Here is a 22318-nt window from a genome sequence, read left to right as displayed (position 1 = left end):
TTATTTTTTATTGTCCTTTCATTAGTATTTATTAATTATGTTCTTATTCCTTGTGGAAGTATAGATTTTCTTTCTTATCCTGGAGCGGCACATACATTTATACACTCAGTGCAGATGGAAAGAAAAGCTCCCATGGCTGCTCTTCCCATCACAATTTTCCCACTGGTCACTGGACCAGTCTGGGTGCTGAAGCTGGTGTTACTGCTTCAATATCTGCACTTCAGTGCTGCTTGATGTGTCTGCAGGTCTTCTGTGACACTGTGCAAGGGAAACAGAGTGCTCCCAGAGACTTGCGAGTCATCCCTGGTGATGACTGACCAAGGGCCTTGGAAAGGGCTTTGGAGCTCAGCAGCAACTGTGTCTTGGGCAGTGTGCACAGTGAGTCCATGTACAAGCTCTTGCATTAGGTTGGGTAACACTCCTTGTGTGTTCCATAAAGCAAATACATGAAAGAATCCAATGTAAGTTATATAAAGACAGGTCCCTGCTGCACTTCCATCAAGTGGATTTTAACATCCTCATGGAGATTTCTTTAATTGCATGATGTCCGTATAAAACTCTTGTCCAAAAAAACGTGCTGAACACCACCTGCTGACAAATGCTGACAAACATCTTCATTTTAATTCATAGCTCAGTTTCCAAAGCTTAAAAACAAGTAAGAGAATACATGTGCTCCTTAAATAATAGCTACAGTGTGTCATACCTAAATGGCCATGACATAGATGGCAAGGACGATGAAGGAAGGAAGCTTTTTTATTTCAGTTTTCCAGACCAACTGTCTTTTTCATTACACAACATTAATGCCAAGAAGTTAAAATTATTCAGCAGAATTCAATGCACAAAATGAAATACATTCCATATGAAAAGGTAATGCCATAAATTTTGCTATTTTCTGGAACTGTGGGATGGAGAAAATGCATATTTCTCAAATACTCTGCACATTCAGTATTCAAACAGTGCTGGCAAGGCTATGTAGACTGAAAACTACACAGCATCTTGCATAGGAACTTTTTCTGATTTCTCCGGAAGCCAACCTCCTCACCTCCCTGATTTTGCTGGCTTCGATTCTCTTTGTCTGCCTGGATATTGGCCTGGCATCTAAAGCAATGCAGGCAGTAATTTTGCCTAGGCAATACATCCTCACCATCATTGCCAAGTTTGAGACAGTTGTGTGGCAAGGCTTCTGGATTCTCTTTCACTCTTGCATAGCTGGGGGTATATTCTACAAAAATCTCATTTAAAGAAGAAGACATAGACTCAGTGTCATCAAATATGCAATTTAATAAGAAAAAAGAGGCATCCCCAGCCCTCCAAACCGCTGTTGCTCAGGGTGCCCAGGGTGCTCAGGGTACCCAGGGCAGGGGTGGTGGGTGTCCCGATGCCGGAGCCCTCGTTCCAGCGCAGCCATGAGGCAGCACCAGGCGGGCCGAGCGCGGGGGCTCCTCCAGAGAGTAACACCGGGGGGCAGAGAGCGGGGCAGAGCCTGCAGGGTACAGCACCGCCGGCTGCGCCGCGGGCGCGGAGCGAGCGCCGGGAGACGGCAGGAGCGCCCTCCGGCCCCTCCGCGACCGTGGACCGCAGGGGGCGTGGAGGAGGAGGAGGAGGAGGAGGAGGAGGAGGAGGAGGAGGAGGGAAAGAAGGAGGAGGAGGAAGAGTATTTGGGGGCGGCTCGGAGCAGGTGGCGCTCAGTGTCGCCCTGGGAAGCGGCCAGCTCGGAGCGGCCTCGGCCCGACCTCGCAGCGCGCCGGACATGGGCTCCGCGGGCACCGCGCTGCCGCCTCTGCTCCTCGCGCTCGGTACGTCTGTCCGTCCCGCCGCTCCGGGAAGCAGGAAAGGAGGGAGGGAAGGAGGGAGGGAAGGAGGGAGGGAAGGAGGGAGAGATGGTCCCCCGGCGGGCGCGAGGTGCGGAGCGGGGCCGCCCTGGGGCCGGGCGGAGACGCGCGGAGGGCGCGCAGCTGCCGCTGGTGGGCTGCGGCTGCGGGCGAGTGAGATGCACCGGCGGCGATTTTAAAGCGGGTTGAACTCCTGGAGCGACATAGATTTCACTTTCCCCTAAAGGGACTCCGTCTGTGTGTGCGCGCTGGAACGGAGGGAACGGGGACAATCTGATGTGTGAAATTAGAATTATATTATGATTATACCTTTCTAGGCGCGAAGATGAATGCTTTTTGTGAATGCTGCTCCTATTTGCAAGAGTCCTCTAGGTCTGTTACTATACTGTTGGGCAGATGTTGCTCCTTGGACAAGGATAGGGAAACTTGAACCATCTCCTCCTTCTCTTGGCTAACTTAATTACCATTACATCTATTTTCCTGGGAACTATAAGCAATCATATTCACTTGCCATGAGCAAATTCCCAGGCAGTTTTAGAGTTTTAATATTACTGTATACTCTCAAAAACCCTTAATTAGCAAGTCACCGAAGAGGCAGCATGAAAATGAGTTTTCACTGATGAGCTGTTGTAACTTGTTCTTTCAGTAACTATAGCGTACATTGCAGTGGAATGTGTGGCTGCAGGGTATGAAATAAAATACAAAAATATTAACCTGTGATGTGATATATAGAACAAAAACAACCTGGCAATTTTTTAAAAAAAGAAAAATTCTGAAAAGTAGCAGTAGGCAAAACATTCCACCCTGTACTTTTTCTTAATATATCCATTATTCTCCTGGTTACAGCTACTGAAAACCAGGACCATTAGCATTCACTGTAATTCATGGAGTCTTAAGACTTACAAAGGCTGTTGAAAGCGGGCGATAAGGGCTGATTGTGAAAGAATTTCCCTGGCATTTTGAATGACAGAAGTGGAATAGGTCTTCTTTTTTAGGCACTACCCATGATTTATCTCAATTTATACATCTGAAAGCTGTGAAAATTTTTATTTCAAATATGTCATGACTCTTGATTAGTGGGTTAATACTTGCTAAGGCCTTTGATCTTGTTGGAATAGCAACAAAAAGAAAGTTTCAGGACAGGGGAGTTTTTTCTTAAGTGTTTTTGGAGTTCTGCTATGGTGATACACTTGTAGCTCTCCCACAATAATTTTGGAGTTGTTTGAATTCTAGTGAACTGTTTTTCTTTCAAAGGTGATGTTCTTAAATTTAATTAGGATAGCTTGGCTGAATTAGTCTTTACTTCCAGAAAATATTCCAAGTTATTCCAGACATAATTTTATGTCAGTATATTAACTACTGAATTATCAGCTGAATAAAATGGGTCACATGGGGTGCATTGCTGTGCAACAGTGAAGTAATGGGTTACTCTTTGCTGATGCGTAATTTAATGTCTGGAAAGTCATTAAGACTTTGTAGATGCTGTAAGAAGAAGACATCTGAAAGAGAATTATCAATATGATAGCATGACTTTGCTACCAACCTTGTTAATGTTGACCAAAATGTGTATAGCATAGAGGAATAGATTACATTAAGAGGAATAAATGATGTATTAACAGGGTCAACAAAGCTGGAAGCTTTTCTGTTGCTACATGCTGCCGATAGATTTGCCACATCCAGTTCTTTTAATTTACATTTTATGATTGCATTTTTTTTCCTAATGCTGTTCTTAAAACTCAGAGCCAAAACAGCCCAGCCCTCTCTGAGAGTGAAGCCAGCGGAAAATACAGTGTAGCTTTCCTGGGCTCAATTGTGGTAACATTTGCTTTGGAAAGCTCTAGTGCCCCCATGCTTCAGAGGAGATATTTGAAATTTGGCAGGAAGGAACTATTTGCATTGTCTACCTAAATCTGGCCAGGTAACAAGTCTATGCAAAACTGTATTCCTCTGGGAAGAAATGCATTTTTATCAGCTAGATTCTAAGTTATGTCCACCTTGTTGTGGACCTTAGTCAGATATTTCTGTGTGAGGTCTTAGATATATACCTGCAAATACAAAAAAATTCTCTCTTGACTTGTCAAGTTGTTATTTTTAAAGCAATATCCATCATTGTTTAAGCCAGTTTTGCTGGCTTCCAGTTTTTTTGCTGCTTTCCAGTTTGCTTCTGGATGGTGGTCTCCTGACTGTCTGTACTGCATGCTCTTAACTGTTTCCTGGGCTTCAGATGAACCAGCTTGTTCTCCTTTTTATAATAATAATTAACTTCAGAGTGAATTACCAAATGATAGTGTTGGAAGACGAAACCTAGAGAAGGAAGTAAAATGCAGGGTGACCTCGCCTATACTGTCTCAGCAAGCCTTCATATTGAAGCCTAACATGCACCTTCCTCCAGCAGCCCAGGGTGTGAATGATACAACTCTTACTGCATTCATAAAAGCTCCACTCTGTGAAGTAAGCATCCCTTGAACTCTTTAATTCTGAAATGAAAACTTGAAGCAACATGAGGGTTATGGCTTTCGGGCTACAGGTCTACCACATGAGTGCCATGGATTCTCACGTTTTTGTGGGACCCAGGCAAACTGAAGGAGAAAACAGGTCTACCTGAAACTGAGGTGTCTGTGTAGAATAGAGTTTCCAATGATAGAAACTCTTGTAAGTAATAGGCTGTAAGGCCCTATATAGGAATAGGAGACCCTACTTACAAACTATTTTCTTCAGTAAGCTTTTGTTTAAATTGGGATAGAAGCTGTGATAATGGCATTTAACATGCAAAAATTGGAAAGTGCCCAGAGTAAGTTAGCCACCTGAATTTGTCTCTTTTGCACATCAGTACATCATACTGTCACTGCCTATGAACAAAGAAAGATGTTGTGATCAGATAATCAGCTAGAACTCCTGCCTTGCTTAGTTTTGGAATTAGAAAGTGGTCTAATGAATGAGAATGAAATGTAGGATTAAGAGAAATAAATTTCTGTTTTCCTTACAAAAGTGGATTCTTTCTCACTCTCTCTCTTTTATTTCCCCCCCCCACCCCCCGCAAAAGCTGAGTACAATTTCAGACGAGTCATTTAAATCAAATCTTTGACATGTGGTTGGAGCTTTTGTGTTCTTCTCTTTCTCTTTGCTCAGCCAGGGGTTCTCAAAACTGAAGCTGCGTTTTCACGATCTGGTTAAGCTGACCTGAATGTGGAGCTGACGCTGCAAGGACATTTCGTCCACTCCTGTATGCATGTTTCCACCAGTTTCTCTGTGCTATCACTATGGCTTAGTCTCAGGAACAGGCCAGGGACTCATTTGCTTGAATAATTTTTTCCCCCTTTTGAGCTAGGTTAGTTTTGGAGATGAGCTAAACTGGTCCTGCTCACTTGAGCAATTTATTTGTTAGTGCTGGCATAGGGTACAGTCAGAACTCGTGGCCAGAGGATGGAAAGCTGGAAAAGTCTCTTTCACTAGTAGCTGTCACTTCCACTGGCTTGACCTGGTTGTGCAAGTGCATCTTGGTGTGCAAAAGTGCTCTGTAGTCACAGCTGCGACTGAAGTAAATGGAAATTGTATTTTAAATGTGAAAAAAATAAGGGTTTAGCTGTATCACTAGATATCCAAAAGTGGTAAGTACTTTTTTCTTTTTATGGAGATAAGGATGGTCTCTCATTTCACTTGAGTGTTGAAAAATAAATCCTCTGTCACATGCAAATACTTAAATGTTTATTTTCATTATATGTAGGCAATAATCAACAAGGAAGTTGCTAAGATTAAAATTACATACATAAAAGGACATGGCAATGTACAAAGCAGAATGGACTAAACTGATAACTGAATAGCAAATGGAAATGGAACATTTGGTGCTATAAATGAAGATAACATTGGGATGCTTTTAACATGCAATCATGCAGACCAAGTCAAATCTGTACAGCCTATTTTGATTTCTGCCTTTTTCCCTCTTTGTGATCATCTTTTGATACCTTGTTGTTTTATTATCATATTTGTGAGTAATGTTAATGTTAAAAATAATTCTAGAATCTGGAGATGGCATGAAAGGAGTACCTAAACATGAACTCTTCTTAAAGTAAACCTGTCTCTAGTTTTTCCTTCTTTCTGAGGTAGCAAGAAGTAGCAGCACTACTATGTATTATTTTTGGAGTGTTGCCTCTCACAGCATTGCAGATTGAAGTAAGGCTTCATTCATACTGTATTACAGGACTTGTATTTTGTATTATGTTTGTTTTAGAAAGCATAGAGGCTATTACCATCAGACACCTAAACACATTAACAGTTAATATTTATTTGTGCATAATTTGGTCAAAGTCAACATGAGATCCTACCAATAAGTTTTAACTGTGTGCTGCCTCTCTTTGGAACAACATGTGAATTGTTCTTTGCTTTTTTGATTCAGTATCACAGAACTTTAATTTAAGAAGTTAAAGAAGTAAAATACAGCTGCTCCTTTTTTTCATTGTGCTTCGTAGTCACTATATAAATATTATTCATTGTGGTCTTTCTTCACTATTGTAATTTTGAATGAATGAAAGTGGGGTTTGTATGTACTTTGTGTGATGTATTTTCATAAGGACTAATAACTGGAACTACCAGTGTAAGGGCTTAATGTCAAAACAGCTAAGTGTGAATAAAGTATTATAAAAGGATAAATGCAGGTAAAAGGGGGTTTCTGCATCTCCAGATAAGTAAAGCAATTCATTTTCCCCAGCACAAATCTTGTGCAGCCTCTATCCAGTGTTGTTATTTTCATTTAAAGGTTTCCTTTGTTAGGCTCTGTGCAGGCTGGTTCCCATTTCCATGGTGACCATGCTGAAATGCAGACAGGACACAGACTGGATTCTCATCGGCATAGCCATGCACTTGCATACCAACACATGTTATCTGCTTGGCTTAGGACATTTCCATTAGCAGTTTTAATGTTTAGAGCTTCTTTAGCGCTTTTAGATCACATAGTGATCTCTGGCCCTGTGATACTGCACAGTGTTGGGATTTCAGACTGTGCAGCAAGACAGAACAAGTTGATAAGCTTTTTTTTTAGAGCCAAATAATTTGGCTCTACTGTTCCAATTTAAATTAATCAAGGACATCAGAGAACTGTCTGAGCCTTAGTTTTCTCTTAAAAGTGATAACACAGAAGGATTTTTATTTATAAACCCTTAGGTGGAAGACTGACATACATCTGTGCTAAATAGTTATGGGAACATACCCCGTCTTAAAGCATTGATAAAAGGATAATAAAAATAAGTGAGTGTGAATTACAAAGGACAAACAATACCTTCTGTCTTTATCAGTCTAGTGTGAGTATGTATCTTTGTGAAGCAGTATGCAATAATCTTCTTCCTGCTCATACCGCAGTGGTTTTCTGGAGGTGGTGAACACTAAAGGCATTTAGTGGTGTCAACATAAGCATTTCCATTACTTCCAAATCAGGCTGTGATTTCTGAATTACCAAATAAACTCAATATTCGGAGTTATTTTGAATTTTTCCCTGAGTAGCATTTCAGGATCCTCAACAGAGAAAATTTAATTTTCTCCTGGACATATATATGCTGTAAAAATATAAGAAAATTGCATATTATTCAGGACTTAAAAGAACAGGCAAAGAAGAAGGATCAACAGACTTTTTGAATGGAGGATGAGCAAAGACATTTTGTGTGCCACTGAATGGCATCTGCATGGTTGAGTGTCACACATGATGAATGTCACGGATTCTTTTGTCCCTTTCAAATTGCTGTTAGGCAGCGCAAAGGGCTTGGAAGTTATGCACAGCCCTGATGGAACTCTTGCCTTATTCCTGATTTATTTTGTTCTTTGCAACCTGCTTCCAAGTTTATCATTCTTCCTTTATATCATACAGTTGCATTCCTTTTTTTTTTTTTTTTTTCCTTCACAAAAATTTTCTTGCATAACATGGCTATTTGTAAAAGACAGACAATAAAGAAATCTTGGAGGAATTACTGTCAACAGCAGGCTTCAGGGAGGAAGCTTATTGCACAGTAGAAATACCTAGAGGAAATAGTGGAGTTTGAGGATGGAGTGGTGAGTGAGGGGTGGATGGGCATGAAGGATTGAACTAAATTTTTACCTTTTATCTCTCTGACAGCTAGTCTATCTGCCTGCCTAGCTATCTGTCTCAAACATAAGAGACCTTAAGCAAGAAAAGCTGGCAGCGGTTGATGCTGTGTTAAGACTGCAATACAAAGCTTTGTGTGATGATAAGATTGCAGATGATCAGGCTACTTCACCCACTGGATTACCAGGTAAATTACTATCTCAGCCAGTTGCACGATCAGTGTTCTTACCTGACTGAGGAGCAGATGCCTCGTGCCAGTGCTTAGTGCTTGTGCTGCCTGCTTAGTGCAGCTAAGGATGCTGTTTCTAGAAGTTGTCAGCCCAGCACTTCCTGGAGGAAATGCCTGTGCCATGCCTTATGCTACCTGAAGTAAGGCAGCTGCACACAGATAAACCAGTGGAATTAGCTATGAGTATATCTAACTTTGCACATGCACAGAAGTCACTTCTCATAATTTGTCAGTTTCTGTGACTGTTGTGTTCAAGTTTCCCTTCAGTTATGAAAGCACACTGGGTAAGAAATTCTACTTCATTATATATTCAGCTAAAGGAACAAAACAGTAAATTACTGCAATTCAGGCCTAAATTTATTGGTCCCATTCTCTTTGTTGAGTAGATGTCTATGTAGGTATCAAAGCAGGGCAAGAGTGTCAAATCTGTGTCAAGAGTTTGTGTCCTGGTTTCTTTATAGCAACAAGCTACAATAAGGAGAGTAAAACACAAAAGAATCTCCTTGAGGCACCTGTCCAAAGCAGCAGCAAGTGGAGTATTATGTCCTGAGGCAACTAGTGCATCCTAGATAGTTACCAAGTATCACTGCAGAGGAGGGTGTGTGACTCAAATGTCTCTGTGCTTTTATTCTTATTTGAATCTTCTGTTCGAAGAGAGTATTAATTGCTACCTAAAGAATAGTGAAACAGTTTATTTAAAAATTTTCCAGTAATTCAACTTTCTTTACAGTAAATTCTTATAAGATAATGACAGCAGTCTATAATAATGAATTTTTAAACTATTTTATCCATTATTCCTACTGTGTAATATAAAATTCAGTTGTCTTTATATGCAGTACTTTAGATGCATGTAGAATGGATTGAATGTAATGTATTAAACTCAGATTTAGCTGAAATTCCTCAAATGATGATTTAGCTAATCTTTCCTGCATAGAAAAAAAAATTAAGTGACATAATACTTTCTTTAATTGTGCTCACCAAATAAAGTTTCCATTTAAACATGCCTGAAATACATATAGGTCAAATATAAAATAGCAAAAATGATGGAGAAAGGACTTTTAGGAAGATGGGCAAAACAATAAACTAAGAAAAAAATCCAGCAGTACTACTCACATAGTCCTTCTGCTAATAATAGTTATCCATTTAACTCTAGCCAAATATCCTTTTTTTCCCCTTTTTTTTTTTTTTTTTTTTTTTTTTTGGGTGGGGGGAATGGGAGTTGATACACTTTTTTTAAATTTTATTTTTTGTTTTCCCTTCCAAGCTGCCAAAAGCCAGTTCATCATATTGAACAGTTAGAAACTACTTGAGTCTCTGGAGTTGCCTTTCTGAGAAGCTGAGAGCTACAATAGACTTTGGCTCTGTAAAGACAAAAAAGCAACTGTTCTGCTTTTGTAGAAGCAAGTATTATCTCTAGAAAACTCTTCTTAAATGTACATGGGCCCTTCTCTCTGGCCCCAAAATATACAATGGCTTCATTTTACCAAAAAAAAAAAAAAAAAAAACTTCCTTCTGAACTCTTAACTACAGTATCCTGTCACCAACCTGAGCACTGGCATCTCGGTAGACCCTGTCTGGTGTGTGGGCTGAGGGTTGGGAGAGTGCCTGCTGCAGTCCCTTCCTCACCTAAAACATAGTCCCCCTGCCCCAGAGTGCAGGGTTAGGTGCCTTGGACTCAGCACCTTAAAATGCACAAAAAGCCAGCTTCTTGCAAAGCAGGAAGACTCCTGCAGCTAACAGATGGATCAAAGGTGTTTGAACTCTATCCTTCTCAGGCACCAGCACGAGGTGCCTCCTTCTACAGAGGTCAAGGATGGGGAAGAATTTTGGGAGACGTGTCCAGTTCAGCTTTTTTTCAAGAGGTAGCTGCCTCATAAGTAATGGAGTTACCTGGGAAACATAAGTCTAGTTCTCCCTTGAGGCTCATGGTGATGTAGATTCAGCTCTTGGATGATGCATCTTTGCATCACCTGGCAACAAAGCAGCCAGACAAACAGTCTTTACATCATAAATTGAAACAAGGTCTCAGCTCACCCCAGGATGTATATTAATATTTCTAGACAGGCAAAGATACATCCTGCCTGTGGCCTAATGTCTGGGTATATAGCTGGAAGGAGCTCAAAGCTGGCTTTTTGAGACCAGCTACCCATACAATTGACATGTGGTAATTTGGTTGTGCATAAAAATAAGTTACTTAACTATTTAGTTAAATCACTTAATTTTTACAAGTCAAATAAGTTGAAAATCCTTCATTACCTCTTACTGTGGTATCAGAGTGGTAGGGTAGAATACTTCACTGTTAAACAGGGTGCTTCTACACCTGATTCATTTTCTAAACTTTTGTGCAACTTTGTGTAATGACACCTAAGTGACACGTAATTTTACCTTCATTGTGGGTTAGCCAGCTGCTGAAGTCTGGGCTTCCTGAATTGTTTTCCTGATTTTAATGTGCCTAAATTCTGCCTAGACACTATCTGGTGCCAGAATTGATCATTTCAAGGTGCATTAAGGTGCAATTTCAGGTGAGTGAATAGGACCACCTGCCTATCATTCAGGATGCCCAGCCATGAGCTCCCATTAAAATCAAAGGAGAGAAGTAGTCATTACTTCTAGCATAGGAGAACAAATGTTCTGATAATTATAGCTCTTCCAAGTATTGTATTATATATCCTGTGGTGCTTTGGAGTTTTTCTTCTTGCAGGAAGCTGATGTAGCAAACTTTTTACAGCTGAAGCTTCTCTTATTTCTGTGGCCATCTGTGTGCAGAGCAAAGCTTCCAGATAGCTTCAGAAGCTGTGAGGGAGGAACAGGGTCTTAAACATGCTTTCCTAAAAATGGTATGATAGAGCGACCACTGGACCCACTGCAGTCCTAATGCTTTAGGCTGTGACACTGGAGTGGCAGAGGGGTGGATGGTGATGGCAAGTCCCTCAGCTTTTTTCTAGTCTTGCCCATCAGGTCACATTTAACGGTGATATAACACACAATATAATATGGTGTAATACACTGTAATTTTCATATAGGCTAGAGTGTGATATGGGTAGGGAAGTAAAGATACCCGTGGTTGCTTTCTCTTCTTGATGTCTGTGTGAAAACATGCTCTGTACAATTGTGTTTTCATAGCAGCTGAGATGAGCAAATGTGGCATACAGGGTGTACAGATAGCAGTCACATTGCTTTCAGTGTGGTGACATGCATTTCCTCTCTTATGGTTGTACTGTGGCTCATGCTTCCCTGACTATATTTGGAAGTATTCCTAGTTTTTAAAAAAGAGAAAATGCAACCACTGATAATGTTGACACAGGGAACAGAAACTGCTGGAGTGAAATGCCACTTGTAAAGTCAGTTTTTATCATAGGGAAGCATGCAAGGTTTTTGTGTTTATCATCATTACTTGCGAAGGCCAGTGACAACTGCATAAATAACATGTGTATGTGTACAGCTTGTTACCCTCACATGCTTTTAATCTTTTTGTGGTGTTGAAAAACAACTTTGGTATTCTAAGGACAAAGTTTAAAAATCCAATTAGTACCAAGATAAAAGAAAAACAGCATGTCATTACAAAAAAAGATAGAATTTAAGTGAATTTTCTGTTAAATTAAGCTTTTCACCACTGAAAACATGGATGGAAACATGCCAAGATAATAAATTGGAGTAGGCTTGAATACTTGCTGTCTTTATTAAAAACTCATAGGAAGTTGTCAGTCCTGCAGGAGCTGCTCCTAAGCATTTATAACTATACACTTTTGTGTATAGTAGGTTGTCTGGATTTCTTAACTACAGATGAAGGGTGGTTTATTTGTCTGCTCTGGCAGCCAAAGAGGGCAGTATCTGGGCCACAAGTAGGGAGTTATCAGGGGAAAGACAAGTCTTGTAGACTAACTAATGAAGTTGTGGATAAATTTAATTAGCTCTCTTATTCTGCAGCAGTGTTAGAACAACAACATAGACAGCTCCTAGCTGTGTTATCACAGTCTCTCCAACTTTTCAGTCACAATTCATGTCCTATCAGGTTTGGGCTGCTTTAATAGGAGGTTATTGATAACTCCTCAGTGCAGCTTTTGTATTCTGAACCATTGCAAGGGAAAGGCAGTGTCTCAGGCTTTCAACACACACAGAGGCTCTCAGGCTGGGAGCTGACCTATTTCCAGGAAGAAGCAGTCAGCCAACTGAGCCAAGAAAACTTGTTGTAAAGAAGGGGAGGAAGAAGGGTGGGAGGATTGTTACTAAATGAGGCATTGTTTCTCTTTTGTTCCAAGTCGTGGATGTGGGGGAGACTTTTTTGCCTATAATTTATTTCTACTATAAATGTTATGATTTCTGTTAATTATTAAGAAGCCTGAGCTATTGTGGCTGTTGTAAAGAAAATGTTGATCTCAAGACAACAGAAAGTAAAATAGTTAGATGAAGTAGTAAAATAACGACTTGCATTTTTCAAACTCCTGTAAACATATGAAATAATGACAAAGAAAATGAAGTGAGGGTTATACAATGTCTCAACTGCCAGTATAAAAAGCAGTGTCTTGCCAATCACTTTCTTTATTATTTTTGATTCCTGTGGAGGATTACATTGTCTCTATATAGGAAACTGTAAGTCTGTTCAGTTTTAAGTAAAAACAAATTAAATGTGATTATAAAACTTCTGTTTTAGTATATGAGCTGAAGGTATCTACATGCTGTGGGTGTCCATATTGAAGAATAAAATTATTATAGAAAGTAGGAAAGTAAATATAAAAGAGAAAACTAATGAGAACTTTTTTTTCAGTTATGTTGACCATACTGGGTAAGGGCTAATACACCTTTCCAGATTGAAGTATAAGTACTCCCTATTTTCCTTGCATGTTGGGTTGGATTCCCTGTAACCATTTGTGAGTATTCTAAAGACAGATAAAAAAGTTATTTTATATTTGTGTTCATTTGTAGGAAAGTCCCAAATAGTGAAACCAATATAGTTGGACTAGTACATTACAAAAGGAAAAAAAGAGTTTCTTCTTTTATGAAGATTTTACTTATTGCAGTGAGAATTGCTCAGTGGCTTCTGAATGCCATAATGAACATTATCCATATTGCAATTCAATAATTAAAGTAACTGCATGCTGGTTGTTTTTTCCTTCATGTTTCCACAGTCTTGTCAATAAAGCATCCAAAGCACAACATATTATGAAAGCTGGGTAGTTATTTCTGTAAGAATACTTGAGTAATTCCAGTTGGATTATTGCTCTGATAATATATGTTCTGAATAATAAAGGAGTAACATTACTCTTAAACCAAAATATTGTTCAAACAGTAAAGTAAAACTAAATATATTTAATACAAAGCAAATACTACTTGACTACCCTCTTTCATAACTTTATTGCTTCCCCTTCCTGCCTTCATTCCACCTTCTGGCTCATATTGCAAGGACAGTAGGTGATTATAATGTGAAGGGGGTCTGTAGGTGCCTGTACTCCCTCTCTAACTCTGGAATCTATGAGCCAACTTCAGCAAACATTTGCAGACGGATGAAAAAAATAACCAGCTGGGTATCAGGCAAAGACAAAAGTGCTTTTTCAAGTTCCCTGACAACTAAAGAGATCCAGTGTAACATGGCACAATAGAAAATAGCTGAAAATCTACCCCAAAGAGAGCCCTTGGAAATATGTTAGTCATGGAGTGTTGGGTAAGATGAAATAAGAAGGCCTTATAAGTACGATTGCCTTTTGGGGGATTTGGAAAGTGCAGAGAATGCAAGCCAGATTGAGATGAAAATGAGCTTTGAGATGGCAGACCTTGGTTGCTAAGCACTGGTGGAGAGTGGTGTAGCTAGTAGAAGGTAACTGCCTTTTTTGACCCACAGACAAATCAAAGGGTCAGGTAAAGTGTTCTGTCTCCTTCCTCAAAAATGTAGAGTCTATCTTGCACCTGTAACCATCCCCTGAAGTATGATGTATCAGTAATCCCATTGATCCAAAGTCCTTTTCTGCGACCCCCTCTGAAACCCCTTTAAGGTGTTCCCAGGAGACAAAACTCTTCCTTCTTCTCCCCTCTCTCTCCCCTATCCCTCGCTCCAGCTGCTTCTCCTACTCTCTTGGACCCTCACTTAGAACTCTCTATCTCACCCTATCCCCACTCCTTGGGGCCTACTTTGAGCTGTGGCAGCTCTGAGCAGGGCCCACAATAAACCGTGTACCCTGAGACCTGACTCCAGAGATCTTTCATCTCCATCCATCCCAACCATGCAGCCCTTGCTGCAATGGAGAAAGCTTGAACCAGAGTGTGCATCCGCTGTGAGATGAAGTCAGTGGAAAACAACAGCTACAAGTTCTCTCATCCCTCCCCTTTCTTTTCTCTGTCCTCAGCAGGGTCTGACAGGCTTCAGGGCCCTGCTGATGCGTGTTCTTTGGAGGTAGAAATCCATGAGACCAACAGAAAAATTTTCTTCATGGAATTTGTAGTGGCTCTCTTGGAGCAGTATAACATAAAGGGCAAAGCAAAGCCCTCTTCTGTAATGAATAGATACTTTTTAAAAGACCAGACTGAGCAATTAAGGCAATGCCAGCAGCACGCATCTTAGTGGCTGCCAATCTAAGAAACTAATTCAAGAAGCAGCCAATAATCCAGAGGGGTATTCTTGATTCATTTTTCCACCCAAAATAACTTACAGATGAAAAACCATAGTGCATGGTTTTAGCATAATGGCAGGTCATGGCCTTGCTTTGCTTTAGTGACTACCCCCAAATCCCTCAGCTTGCTGATGACCTGGAGTTTGGGTTTCTCAGGGTTGGCTGCCCTGCTGGAGCTGGCACTAGGTGCTGTGGTTATAGCTGTGGCTCTCCTACCCAGCAGAGGGGAGCTGCCAAGGATGCTCTCCTGGCATTGTGACTGACACAAATGCTCACTCACAAAGACAAAAGGTTATTTAGCTGGGTTATATAACAACTTTTTTCTGGTTTATAGCTAGTAGTTGTGCAAAAACATGAACACCATAACATTAAGGAAAAAAAGACAAACTTTCCTACTGGCAAGGTTAATATTAGACAAATTTAAAACTTAGTGGGTGATGGATCATTACAGGCTGGTGGTCAAAGTCCATTGTCTCTTTTTTTCTTGATACTGTCTTTGCTAGACCTGTTTGATGGCGAGCTATAAATAACAGAACAGAATGCCTTTGTTAGGCTGGATATTTTAATAAGAGGTGAGACGTGGCATACCTGAGTCTAATTACAGTATTTTGTAATTTATTGCCATCTTAAATTGGCACATCACCTTTGCAATGTAGAAAAATGTGATTGAAAATTCAATTTTTACTATTTAGAGTGAAAACAAAATGACACATTTATGATGATACCTATGATACAAAATACAGGCTAATAATACGTTCAGTACATTCTATTAGAGTTTTATAAAGTTGTTTCACCAAATGCAATAATCAAATACATAAAAATCAGATTTCAATTTTTTTATCCCATTGATGCTTTTATGCTTGATGTTAATCTGAATAAGAAGTTTCAATAAAACAGCTATTATAATCCTAACATCAAATGGTTATCATACATTTTTTGCTTGATCACTTTAAGCTGTGAACTTTGCTTACAAAATCAAAACAAATATGAATTTGGTGTACCTAATATGAGCTGTTACTTCATTAAAACTTGCTTCAGCTTGTAGTGCAAATAGAATGACACAAACAGAAAGCATTAGAGCTATCATTAGACATGTCATTTATAGTTACAAAGGAATTCCCACACGTTGAGGCTTAAAGGTGCCCAGTCATAACATGCATTATTTTTCAGCCTGCTAGGAGAAAAAAATAAATCCTGGTGTTAAATTATAAAACCAGCTATATAACTACACTGCAGCTCCCATGGCTCACACTGCAATAATGCAGTTGCTCAAACATGGGAATTCCCAGGAAAAAAAAATACCATACAGAGAGATACTGGAGTTTATTAGAAAACTTACAGTTTCTTTTATCCCTTTAGGATATCTTTTCTTGCACTGTTTCTGAAGCTTGGTGTTGGGACTACTCTACTTAGTGAAGGTGTTCCCTTTAAACTGAACTGCTCAAGTAACTTTCCCAGTGGAGAGGAGCTGCTCCTTTTGAAGACTGCAGAGGGGCTTTCAAAAGCTGTAGGCTTGCATCTAGCTTCCTTTGTTCCATGGAGTCTGTTTACTTGACTGTAAATAAAGTGCCATTTACAGACAGAAGTTAGGAAGTGGATTTTTACTTGCTCAACCAATCTCTCATCATGATCATTAGGTCACAAAGTAGAAGTCTGTCACCAAAAGCTATTAAAATCCAGATAGTGAACTAGTTTTCTTTATTTCAAGATTCTTAAATTATCAAAGTTCATTGCCTGAAGGCAGCAACAGACCCTGAATCATTCCAGCCTAGAATATACAGTACTTTGAACCTAGATACTTCAATGATTGGTACCCTTTTAACATGTAAGAGACTCTTATTTTGCACAGGCTTAAAATAGGTCTAAAGGAAACTTAGAATTTTCTCTTTTTTTGGCTGCAAATACTTAAGTTTCTTTTTATGGATACTATATTAAGATAGATGTGCAAAATGGATAAAAGATGTCTTTATAGTGCAAGCACTCTATAAGATGGAGAAAAATGGCAGGAAAAATGCCTACTATATTATTGCCAGTATATACTTGCTAGGCCCAAGCCAACTAAGATTTGTGTGGAGTAGATCTAAAAAGTCTGTGGAATTTAAAATGTGACTGAAATATGCTGAAACTAGGTTTTTGGGGTTTTTTAACAATGGTTGTGCTGATTCAGATTGTGTTTTCCAGCATTTCTGCGTTGATTTTTGCAAAGCAGTTGTGGGTGAGAGGCAAAGCTGATTTGTAAGAACACTGCAGACAACAGTGTGCCCTCAGAGGCTGGGTTTTATGATTGATTTTTTTTGTTCTCTTTTCACTGTCCTTGACTGGCTGCCTGTCTGGAAAGTGAACATGATAGAGGCAGATTTGAATGCTGCACTTGTGCAAATGATTAAAAATAATAAAATCAAGCCCCAGTGGTAAATGGGAAGGAAGGACAGGTGAAACAGTTCAGTGAGAAGAAGGCCTGTGTCACACCATGGGAAGAGAAAAAGGACATTGCTTCAGTAAGCTGTGGTGAAGCCCAGCGGAGCTACAGGTAGTTGAAGCTGCCCAGTGCAGGGAGAGGCAATGCCCTTGCTCCTTGGAATAAGTCCCCATCTTGGGGAAAATAGGACCAGAGAGAGTCATGGGAGGTTCATGGATGGATGTTAGACACTGTAGTGAGTGGTCAAGGGAGAAGATGAACAGGCAACACATAACCAACCACACATTTTGCTGACCCCATCTGACTTTTTACAGCTCCCCAGAGGAATTTGAACCATAGGACCTCTCCTTCAGGCTGTTGGCTGTCATACTCACCTTGGACACAAATTAGAAACATCTTCCATGTATTTGCACCGAAGTTTTCCTGTGCACTCAGCAGTGTTACCATTTGGTTTGCAGTGTGATTTGACATTAAGTGTGTAACAGTCCAGAGATTCAAGAGTTTTTCTCTAAATTGTCACTGGATTTTGGGTCAGATTGGAACTGTTTATTATTCTAGATTGCTTCCATATTTCAAGTTTGAAAGCCAGGGTTTATTTTCATGTACAACATAAAATGTGGAGGGTTCTTCTTCAGTATTTACACGCAGGATGATGCTGTGGTATAGTCTTGTTTATTCTCTTGAGAGTGGGAAACTGCTATATTATGCTTGATTTCTGACTGAGGATAATACAATTTAACAACAGACACAAAAAAAAAAAAAAAAAAAAACAGGGAATGACATGAAAAAAATGTTTTTATAAAATACAAGTATATTAGATCACAAAGGAATTACTGGTAATTGTTGATTACTATCTCAATACACCATTTCCTTATCCTCATAACCCAGACATAAACTGTGATTATATGAGGTTGTGTTTAGTGTCAAAAGACTTGCAAAACAAGGTAATCAGTCTGTACACATTCTCTTTTCCAGTCTTAAATAGCTTGACTCAAGAAATATATTTATCTCTAAGGATGTTTCTCCAGGAACTATACTTCTAGCAGTGGGTGACTTCTTGCTTTCCAGAGGCTGACTGTAGATGTGGTTGTTTGAGATAATTAATATATGATTTCCTGTTTGAGTTTGTGGTAAAAAAGTGGTAACTCTAGAGTTGTATTTAGTCTTCCGCTAGAGATCCTCCTTTTTTGAATAGTGAGGGCAGGGGTACAAAATATACTTTTTACAGGTCATAAACTTTGCCTGCAAACCTGTGATTTTAATATTTTCACTATGATTTTATTACCATTCTTACTATTACAATTCAGCTATTGTGATGGACTGTTCCATGCTGATATAAACCCTGTTAACCTCTCTTCCAAAACTGCTCATGGGACCTGGGAGATAGTGATACCAACAGTAAGCTCCCATCAAAACTAGAGAAATGGTTAGAATTTGAGATTATATTTTTAAGATGGCATCTCTCCTTAAAGTATCCTTGTTGTAAGGATTATTGGAAAGGCTGCTTCTTTACTACACAATGACTCATACTAAGTAATCGTGGTGAAGCATATTTGTGTGTAAAGCAGATAAAACTCATTCTGTCTGGGCACACAGGAAGGGAGGGGAAACATGAGGGACATTGTTTAACCCATGAGCAGCTCTGTGAACCTACCTCATCTAGGAACCTCAGGGAGTGGCTGCACAATGAAATCACAAGTCATGATTTCTTCCATCATTGCCATTTTTGGACACTTTTCAGGAGCTCTGAGGTGTTCCTCCGTTGGGCTGTAGCTTGTTCCTGGAATCCCACTGTTGTCTCAGTTCTTCCACCTCCACAGTGGGGAAGGAGTTACCTACTCACAGCAGAGTCCCTCAGGGGAGTCTGGTCTTTTCCCTGCAGCCTTCCCAGTGCTTATTCTCTTAGGTATCCACCTATAGTTCTTGACCAGAAAAAGATCAGGCCCTTTGTGAATGAGGAGTGGACTCCCATGTCCTATAAAATCAATTTTGTCCCCAGTTTACATAGCCAGTTCCTTCCCAAAATGGCATGGAATGGCACACCATTATACCCAGGCACAGCAATTACCCAGGAAAAGCAATTAAGAACAAAACCACAGCTAAGTAGAACTACAATGTTAAATGTCACAATTTATTAATGCTGTTCTACCTTGCATGTTTATAGTTCTAAGTTTTCCTGTTTGGACAACTGTTCAGACTGTTTGGACTGAAAACAAAAGCTTCTGGCATGATAATGAAATTACTCAAAAATTTAGGTTTTATGATGCAGCTGATAATCTCATTTTTATTCCAGTGCTGCAAACTCAAATATAAACAGTATGAGCAGATACAGTCAGGGCATTTTGTTTGAGCACAAAAAGTTGAGGTGAATGGAATTGCACCCAGGTGGTGAATGGTCACAAGTGGTGTTCCAAGGCTCAGTTTTGCTTCGATATCTCCATTGCCTGGATGAGGGGATCAAGTGCATGCTCAGTCAGATTTCAGGTGACATCAAGTTGAGTGGTGGGAGTGTTGATCTGCTGCACATCCTCTGCAGAGGATCTGGACAGGCTGCATCGATGGGCTGAGGCCAATGCTGTGAGGTTCAACAAGGCCAAGTGCCAGGTCCTGCCCTTGGGTCACAACAGCCCCAGGCAGTGCCACAGGCTGGGACAGAGTGGCTGGAAAGGACCTGGGGGTGCTGGTGACAGCAGCTGAACATGAGCCAGGGTGTGCCCAGGTGGCCAAGAAGGCCAATGGCATCCTGGCCTGGATCAGCAATGGTGTGGCAGCAGGACCAGGGCAGGGATTGTCCCCCTGTGCTGTGAAAAGAACAGGGCTAATGCCTTTATTATGTTCAGCTCTTTATTAAAAAGATCTGCTGGGCAGAGGTAGCTTTTTCCAGGTAGCCGAAGGGTGAGGAGGTGTGCAGAGCCTGTTGCTGAAGTTGCGATCAGCAGCTGTCCCCTCCCCTTTCCTTGCGGTAACACCAGGAAGGTCTGCCTCTTCCTTCCTGCTTCCCACAGCCCACTCCAGTCTGTTCTTCTGTAGTGATGGTGACAGGTCAAATATGGGGCAGGGGATGTGTTTCCCTCTTCCTCAGCCAGGGCACCTGTCCAGCCTCCTCTACTGTGTTTAGTTCTCCATTTAGGGGTGTCTTTATCCCCCAAAACACTCTCCCATTCCACTGGTTCCCCTGTTTGCATCTTAGTCCTAGAAGGCCAGGGGAGCGGGGCGGGGGGGGGGGGGGGAAAGGGGTGGGGACAGGTGATCTCCAGGTATTTTAGAGTAAACAAACAGAGCAATTAGCTAATGAACATTTCAGTATCAGTACTCAGCTAAAGCCAGCAGTCATCCTAGTATTGCCATGGGAACCAGGGAGGCTTTTCTGTTCATTACATACTGGGCACTGGTGAGGCCACATCTCAAGTGCTGTGTCCAGCTCTGGGCCCCTCACTGCAAGAAATGAGCCCAGAGAAGGGCAATGGAGCTGGGAAAGGGTCTGGAGCACAAGGCCTGTGAGGAGCAGCTGAGGGAGCTGGGGGTGTTTATCCTGGAGAAAAGGAAGCTCAGGGGAAACCTTATCACTCTCTACAATTCCCTGAAAGGAGCCTGTGGCCAGGTGGGGCTCAGTGTCTTTTCTCAGGTAACAACCAATAGCACAAGCAGAAATGAGCTCAAGTTGCACCAGGGAAGGTTTAAACTGAAAATTAGGAAAAATTTCTTCCTGGAAAAGGAAGTCAAGTACCGAAGCACTCTTCCCAGGGAAGTGGTGGAATCACCATCCCTGGGAGTTTTTAAAAGATATTTAGCTGTAGCACTTGGAGACATGATTTATTGGTGAATTTGGCAGTGGGTCAGCAAGGTTTTTCCAACCTAAAAGATTCTGTGATTCTAGTGTACCTCAGCAGGCTGTTGATGTATTTGCTGTGCCATAAGCTTAACTCATGCCTGAAGGTAAAGGAGGATAACAGACGTCTGAATCACACATTTTGTCTCCATTCAGCTAAAACATTCCCATTAGTAACGCTGCAACTTTTGTTAAGCCAAACAGTGAATGAGTCACTGATCTCTGCCCACAGTAATGCAACACACATAAAGAGAGCTACAGAGGCATTTCACATGGCCAGGGTACTGTAGCAATATCGCTGTTTTTTCAAGCATGTGTCAAAGGCTGTATTTATTTTCTTCTGTTGGGGGAGCTGTCGCAGATGAGGAGACTTTTTCACTGGGATCAAAATTCTTCTTTAATTGCTTCTGTTATAATCTTTCTGTTAACAGGCATTCTTCATAACTGCTGTGAAGCCTACAATGTTGGGCTCCTGGAAGCAAAAATATTTTCTGGTCCACCAAGAGAGCAGTTTGGATATGCAGTTCAACAGTTTATAAATGAACAAGGCAAATGGTAAGCAGTTTGAATGGCTTGGTTTATGTCCAGCTAAAAGGTTAAGTATAAAATATTGCAACTCTTAGTATTTCTTTTATAATTCCATATCTCATTTAAAGAGATTCTGGCCAATTGGTTTTTATATTAGAGCTATCTTTTTACAAATAAATACTTAATGTTATTAAACCAAAAGTTGAGATATTCTAAAAGCATATGAATGTGATGATTTATGCCTTTTTCCTTAACACCATATGACCCGAGGTCTTTCTCATGGTAATATTTTACCTTGTCTCCAATACTCTAATTTCCTTAGGCTTACAGTTTCTTTAGAATTCTAACTTGCATTTCATTCTTTTGTGTAACCAGAATATCTTTGTTACACTTTATATATACGTAGGATATTCTTCCATTTTAACATTGTTAAGGTCAAAACAAATTATCAGGTCTAGTGAGTTTTAGTTATTAATATTAAAATTAAATTAAATTGATATAATTTTGTGTCTGATACAGTATTAACTGTTTGCTTCGGAAGGGATGGTGTATTTGGATGTATATGATAACACTATATAGCAAAGACTTGTGTTTGCTACATCTCTTCAGCCACAAAATTTGACCTGAAATCCCCTGTTGCCACAACATTGGACTTAATGAGCAATTAGTAAAATATTTTTCTTAGTAATGTTGGTTTCAAGGAGAACTTTAACATATTATTGGGAATAAACGCGTTTAATAGAAGACACATTTTTTCCTCTTCTGCAACCTCAGCAGGCACAAATCTTAAGGTGTCTTTATGTGTTAGG

At 40.3% G+C, this 22318-nt stretch overlaps 1 protein-coding gene across 2 annotated transcripts in view; it reads left to right on the top strand.

Moving 5' to 3' along the window:
• The first annotated feature begins 1674 nt into the window (after window positions 1-1674).
• Window positions 1675-22318, top strand: part of ITGA2 (integrin subunit alpha 2) — a 67879-nt gene continuing 47235 nt past the window's right edge. Inside the window, exons 1-2 of one of the 2 annotated variants that reach the window (XM_021553879.3) lie at window positions 1675-1796; window positions 21413-21536. In XM_021553879.3, coding sequence (XP_021409554.1) covers window positions 1751-1796; window positions 21413-21536 — 170 coding nt within the window. In that variant the 5' untranslated portion in view covers window positions 1675-1750. Of the gene's footprint in view, window positions 1797-21302; window positions 21537-22318 lie in introns of those variants that run through there. The other variant, XM_021553878.3, reaches the window with a different exon arrangement.

This window comes from Lonchura striata, chromosome Z (genome assembly GCF_046129695.1).
Source record: "Lonchura striata isolate bLonStr1 chromosome Z, bLonStr1.mat, whole genome shotgun sequence".
NCBI lineage: Eukaryota > Metazoa > Chordata > Aves > Passeriformes > Estrildidae > Lonchura > Lonchura striata.
The sequence above is the reverse complement of the archived record's forward strand: the minus strand, read 5'-3'. Positions and strand labels throughout refer to the sequence as shown.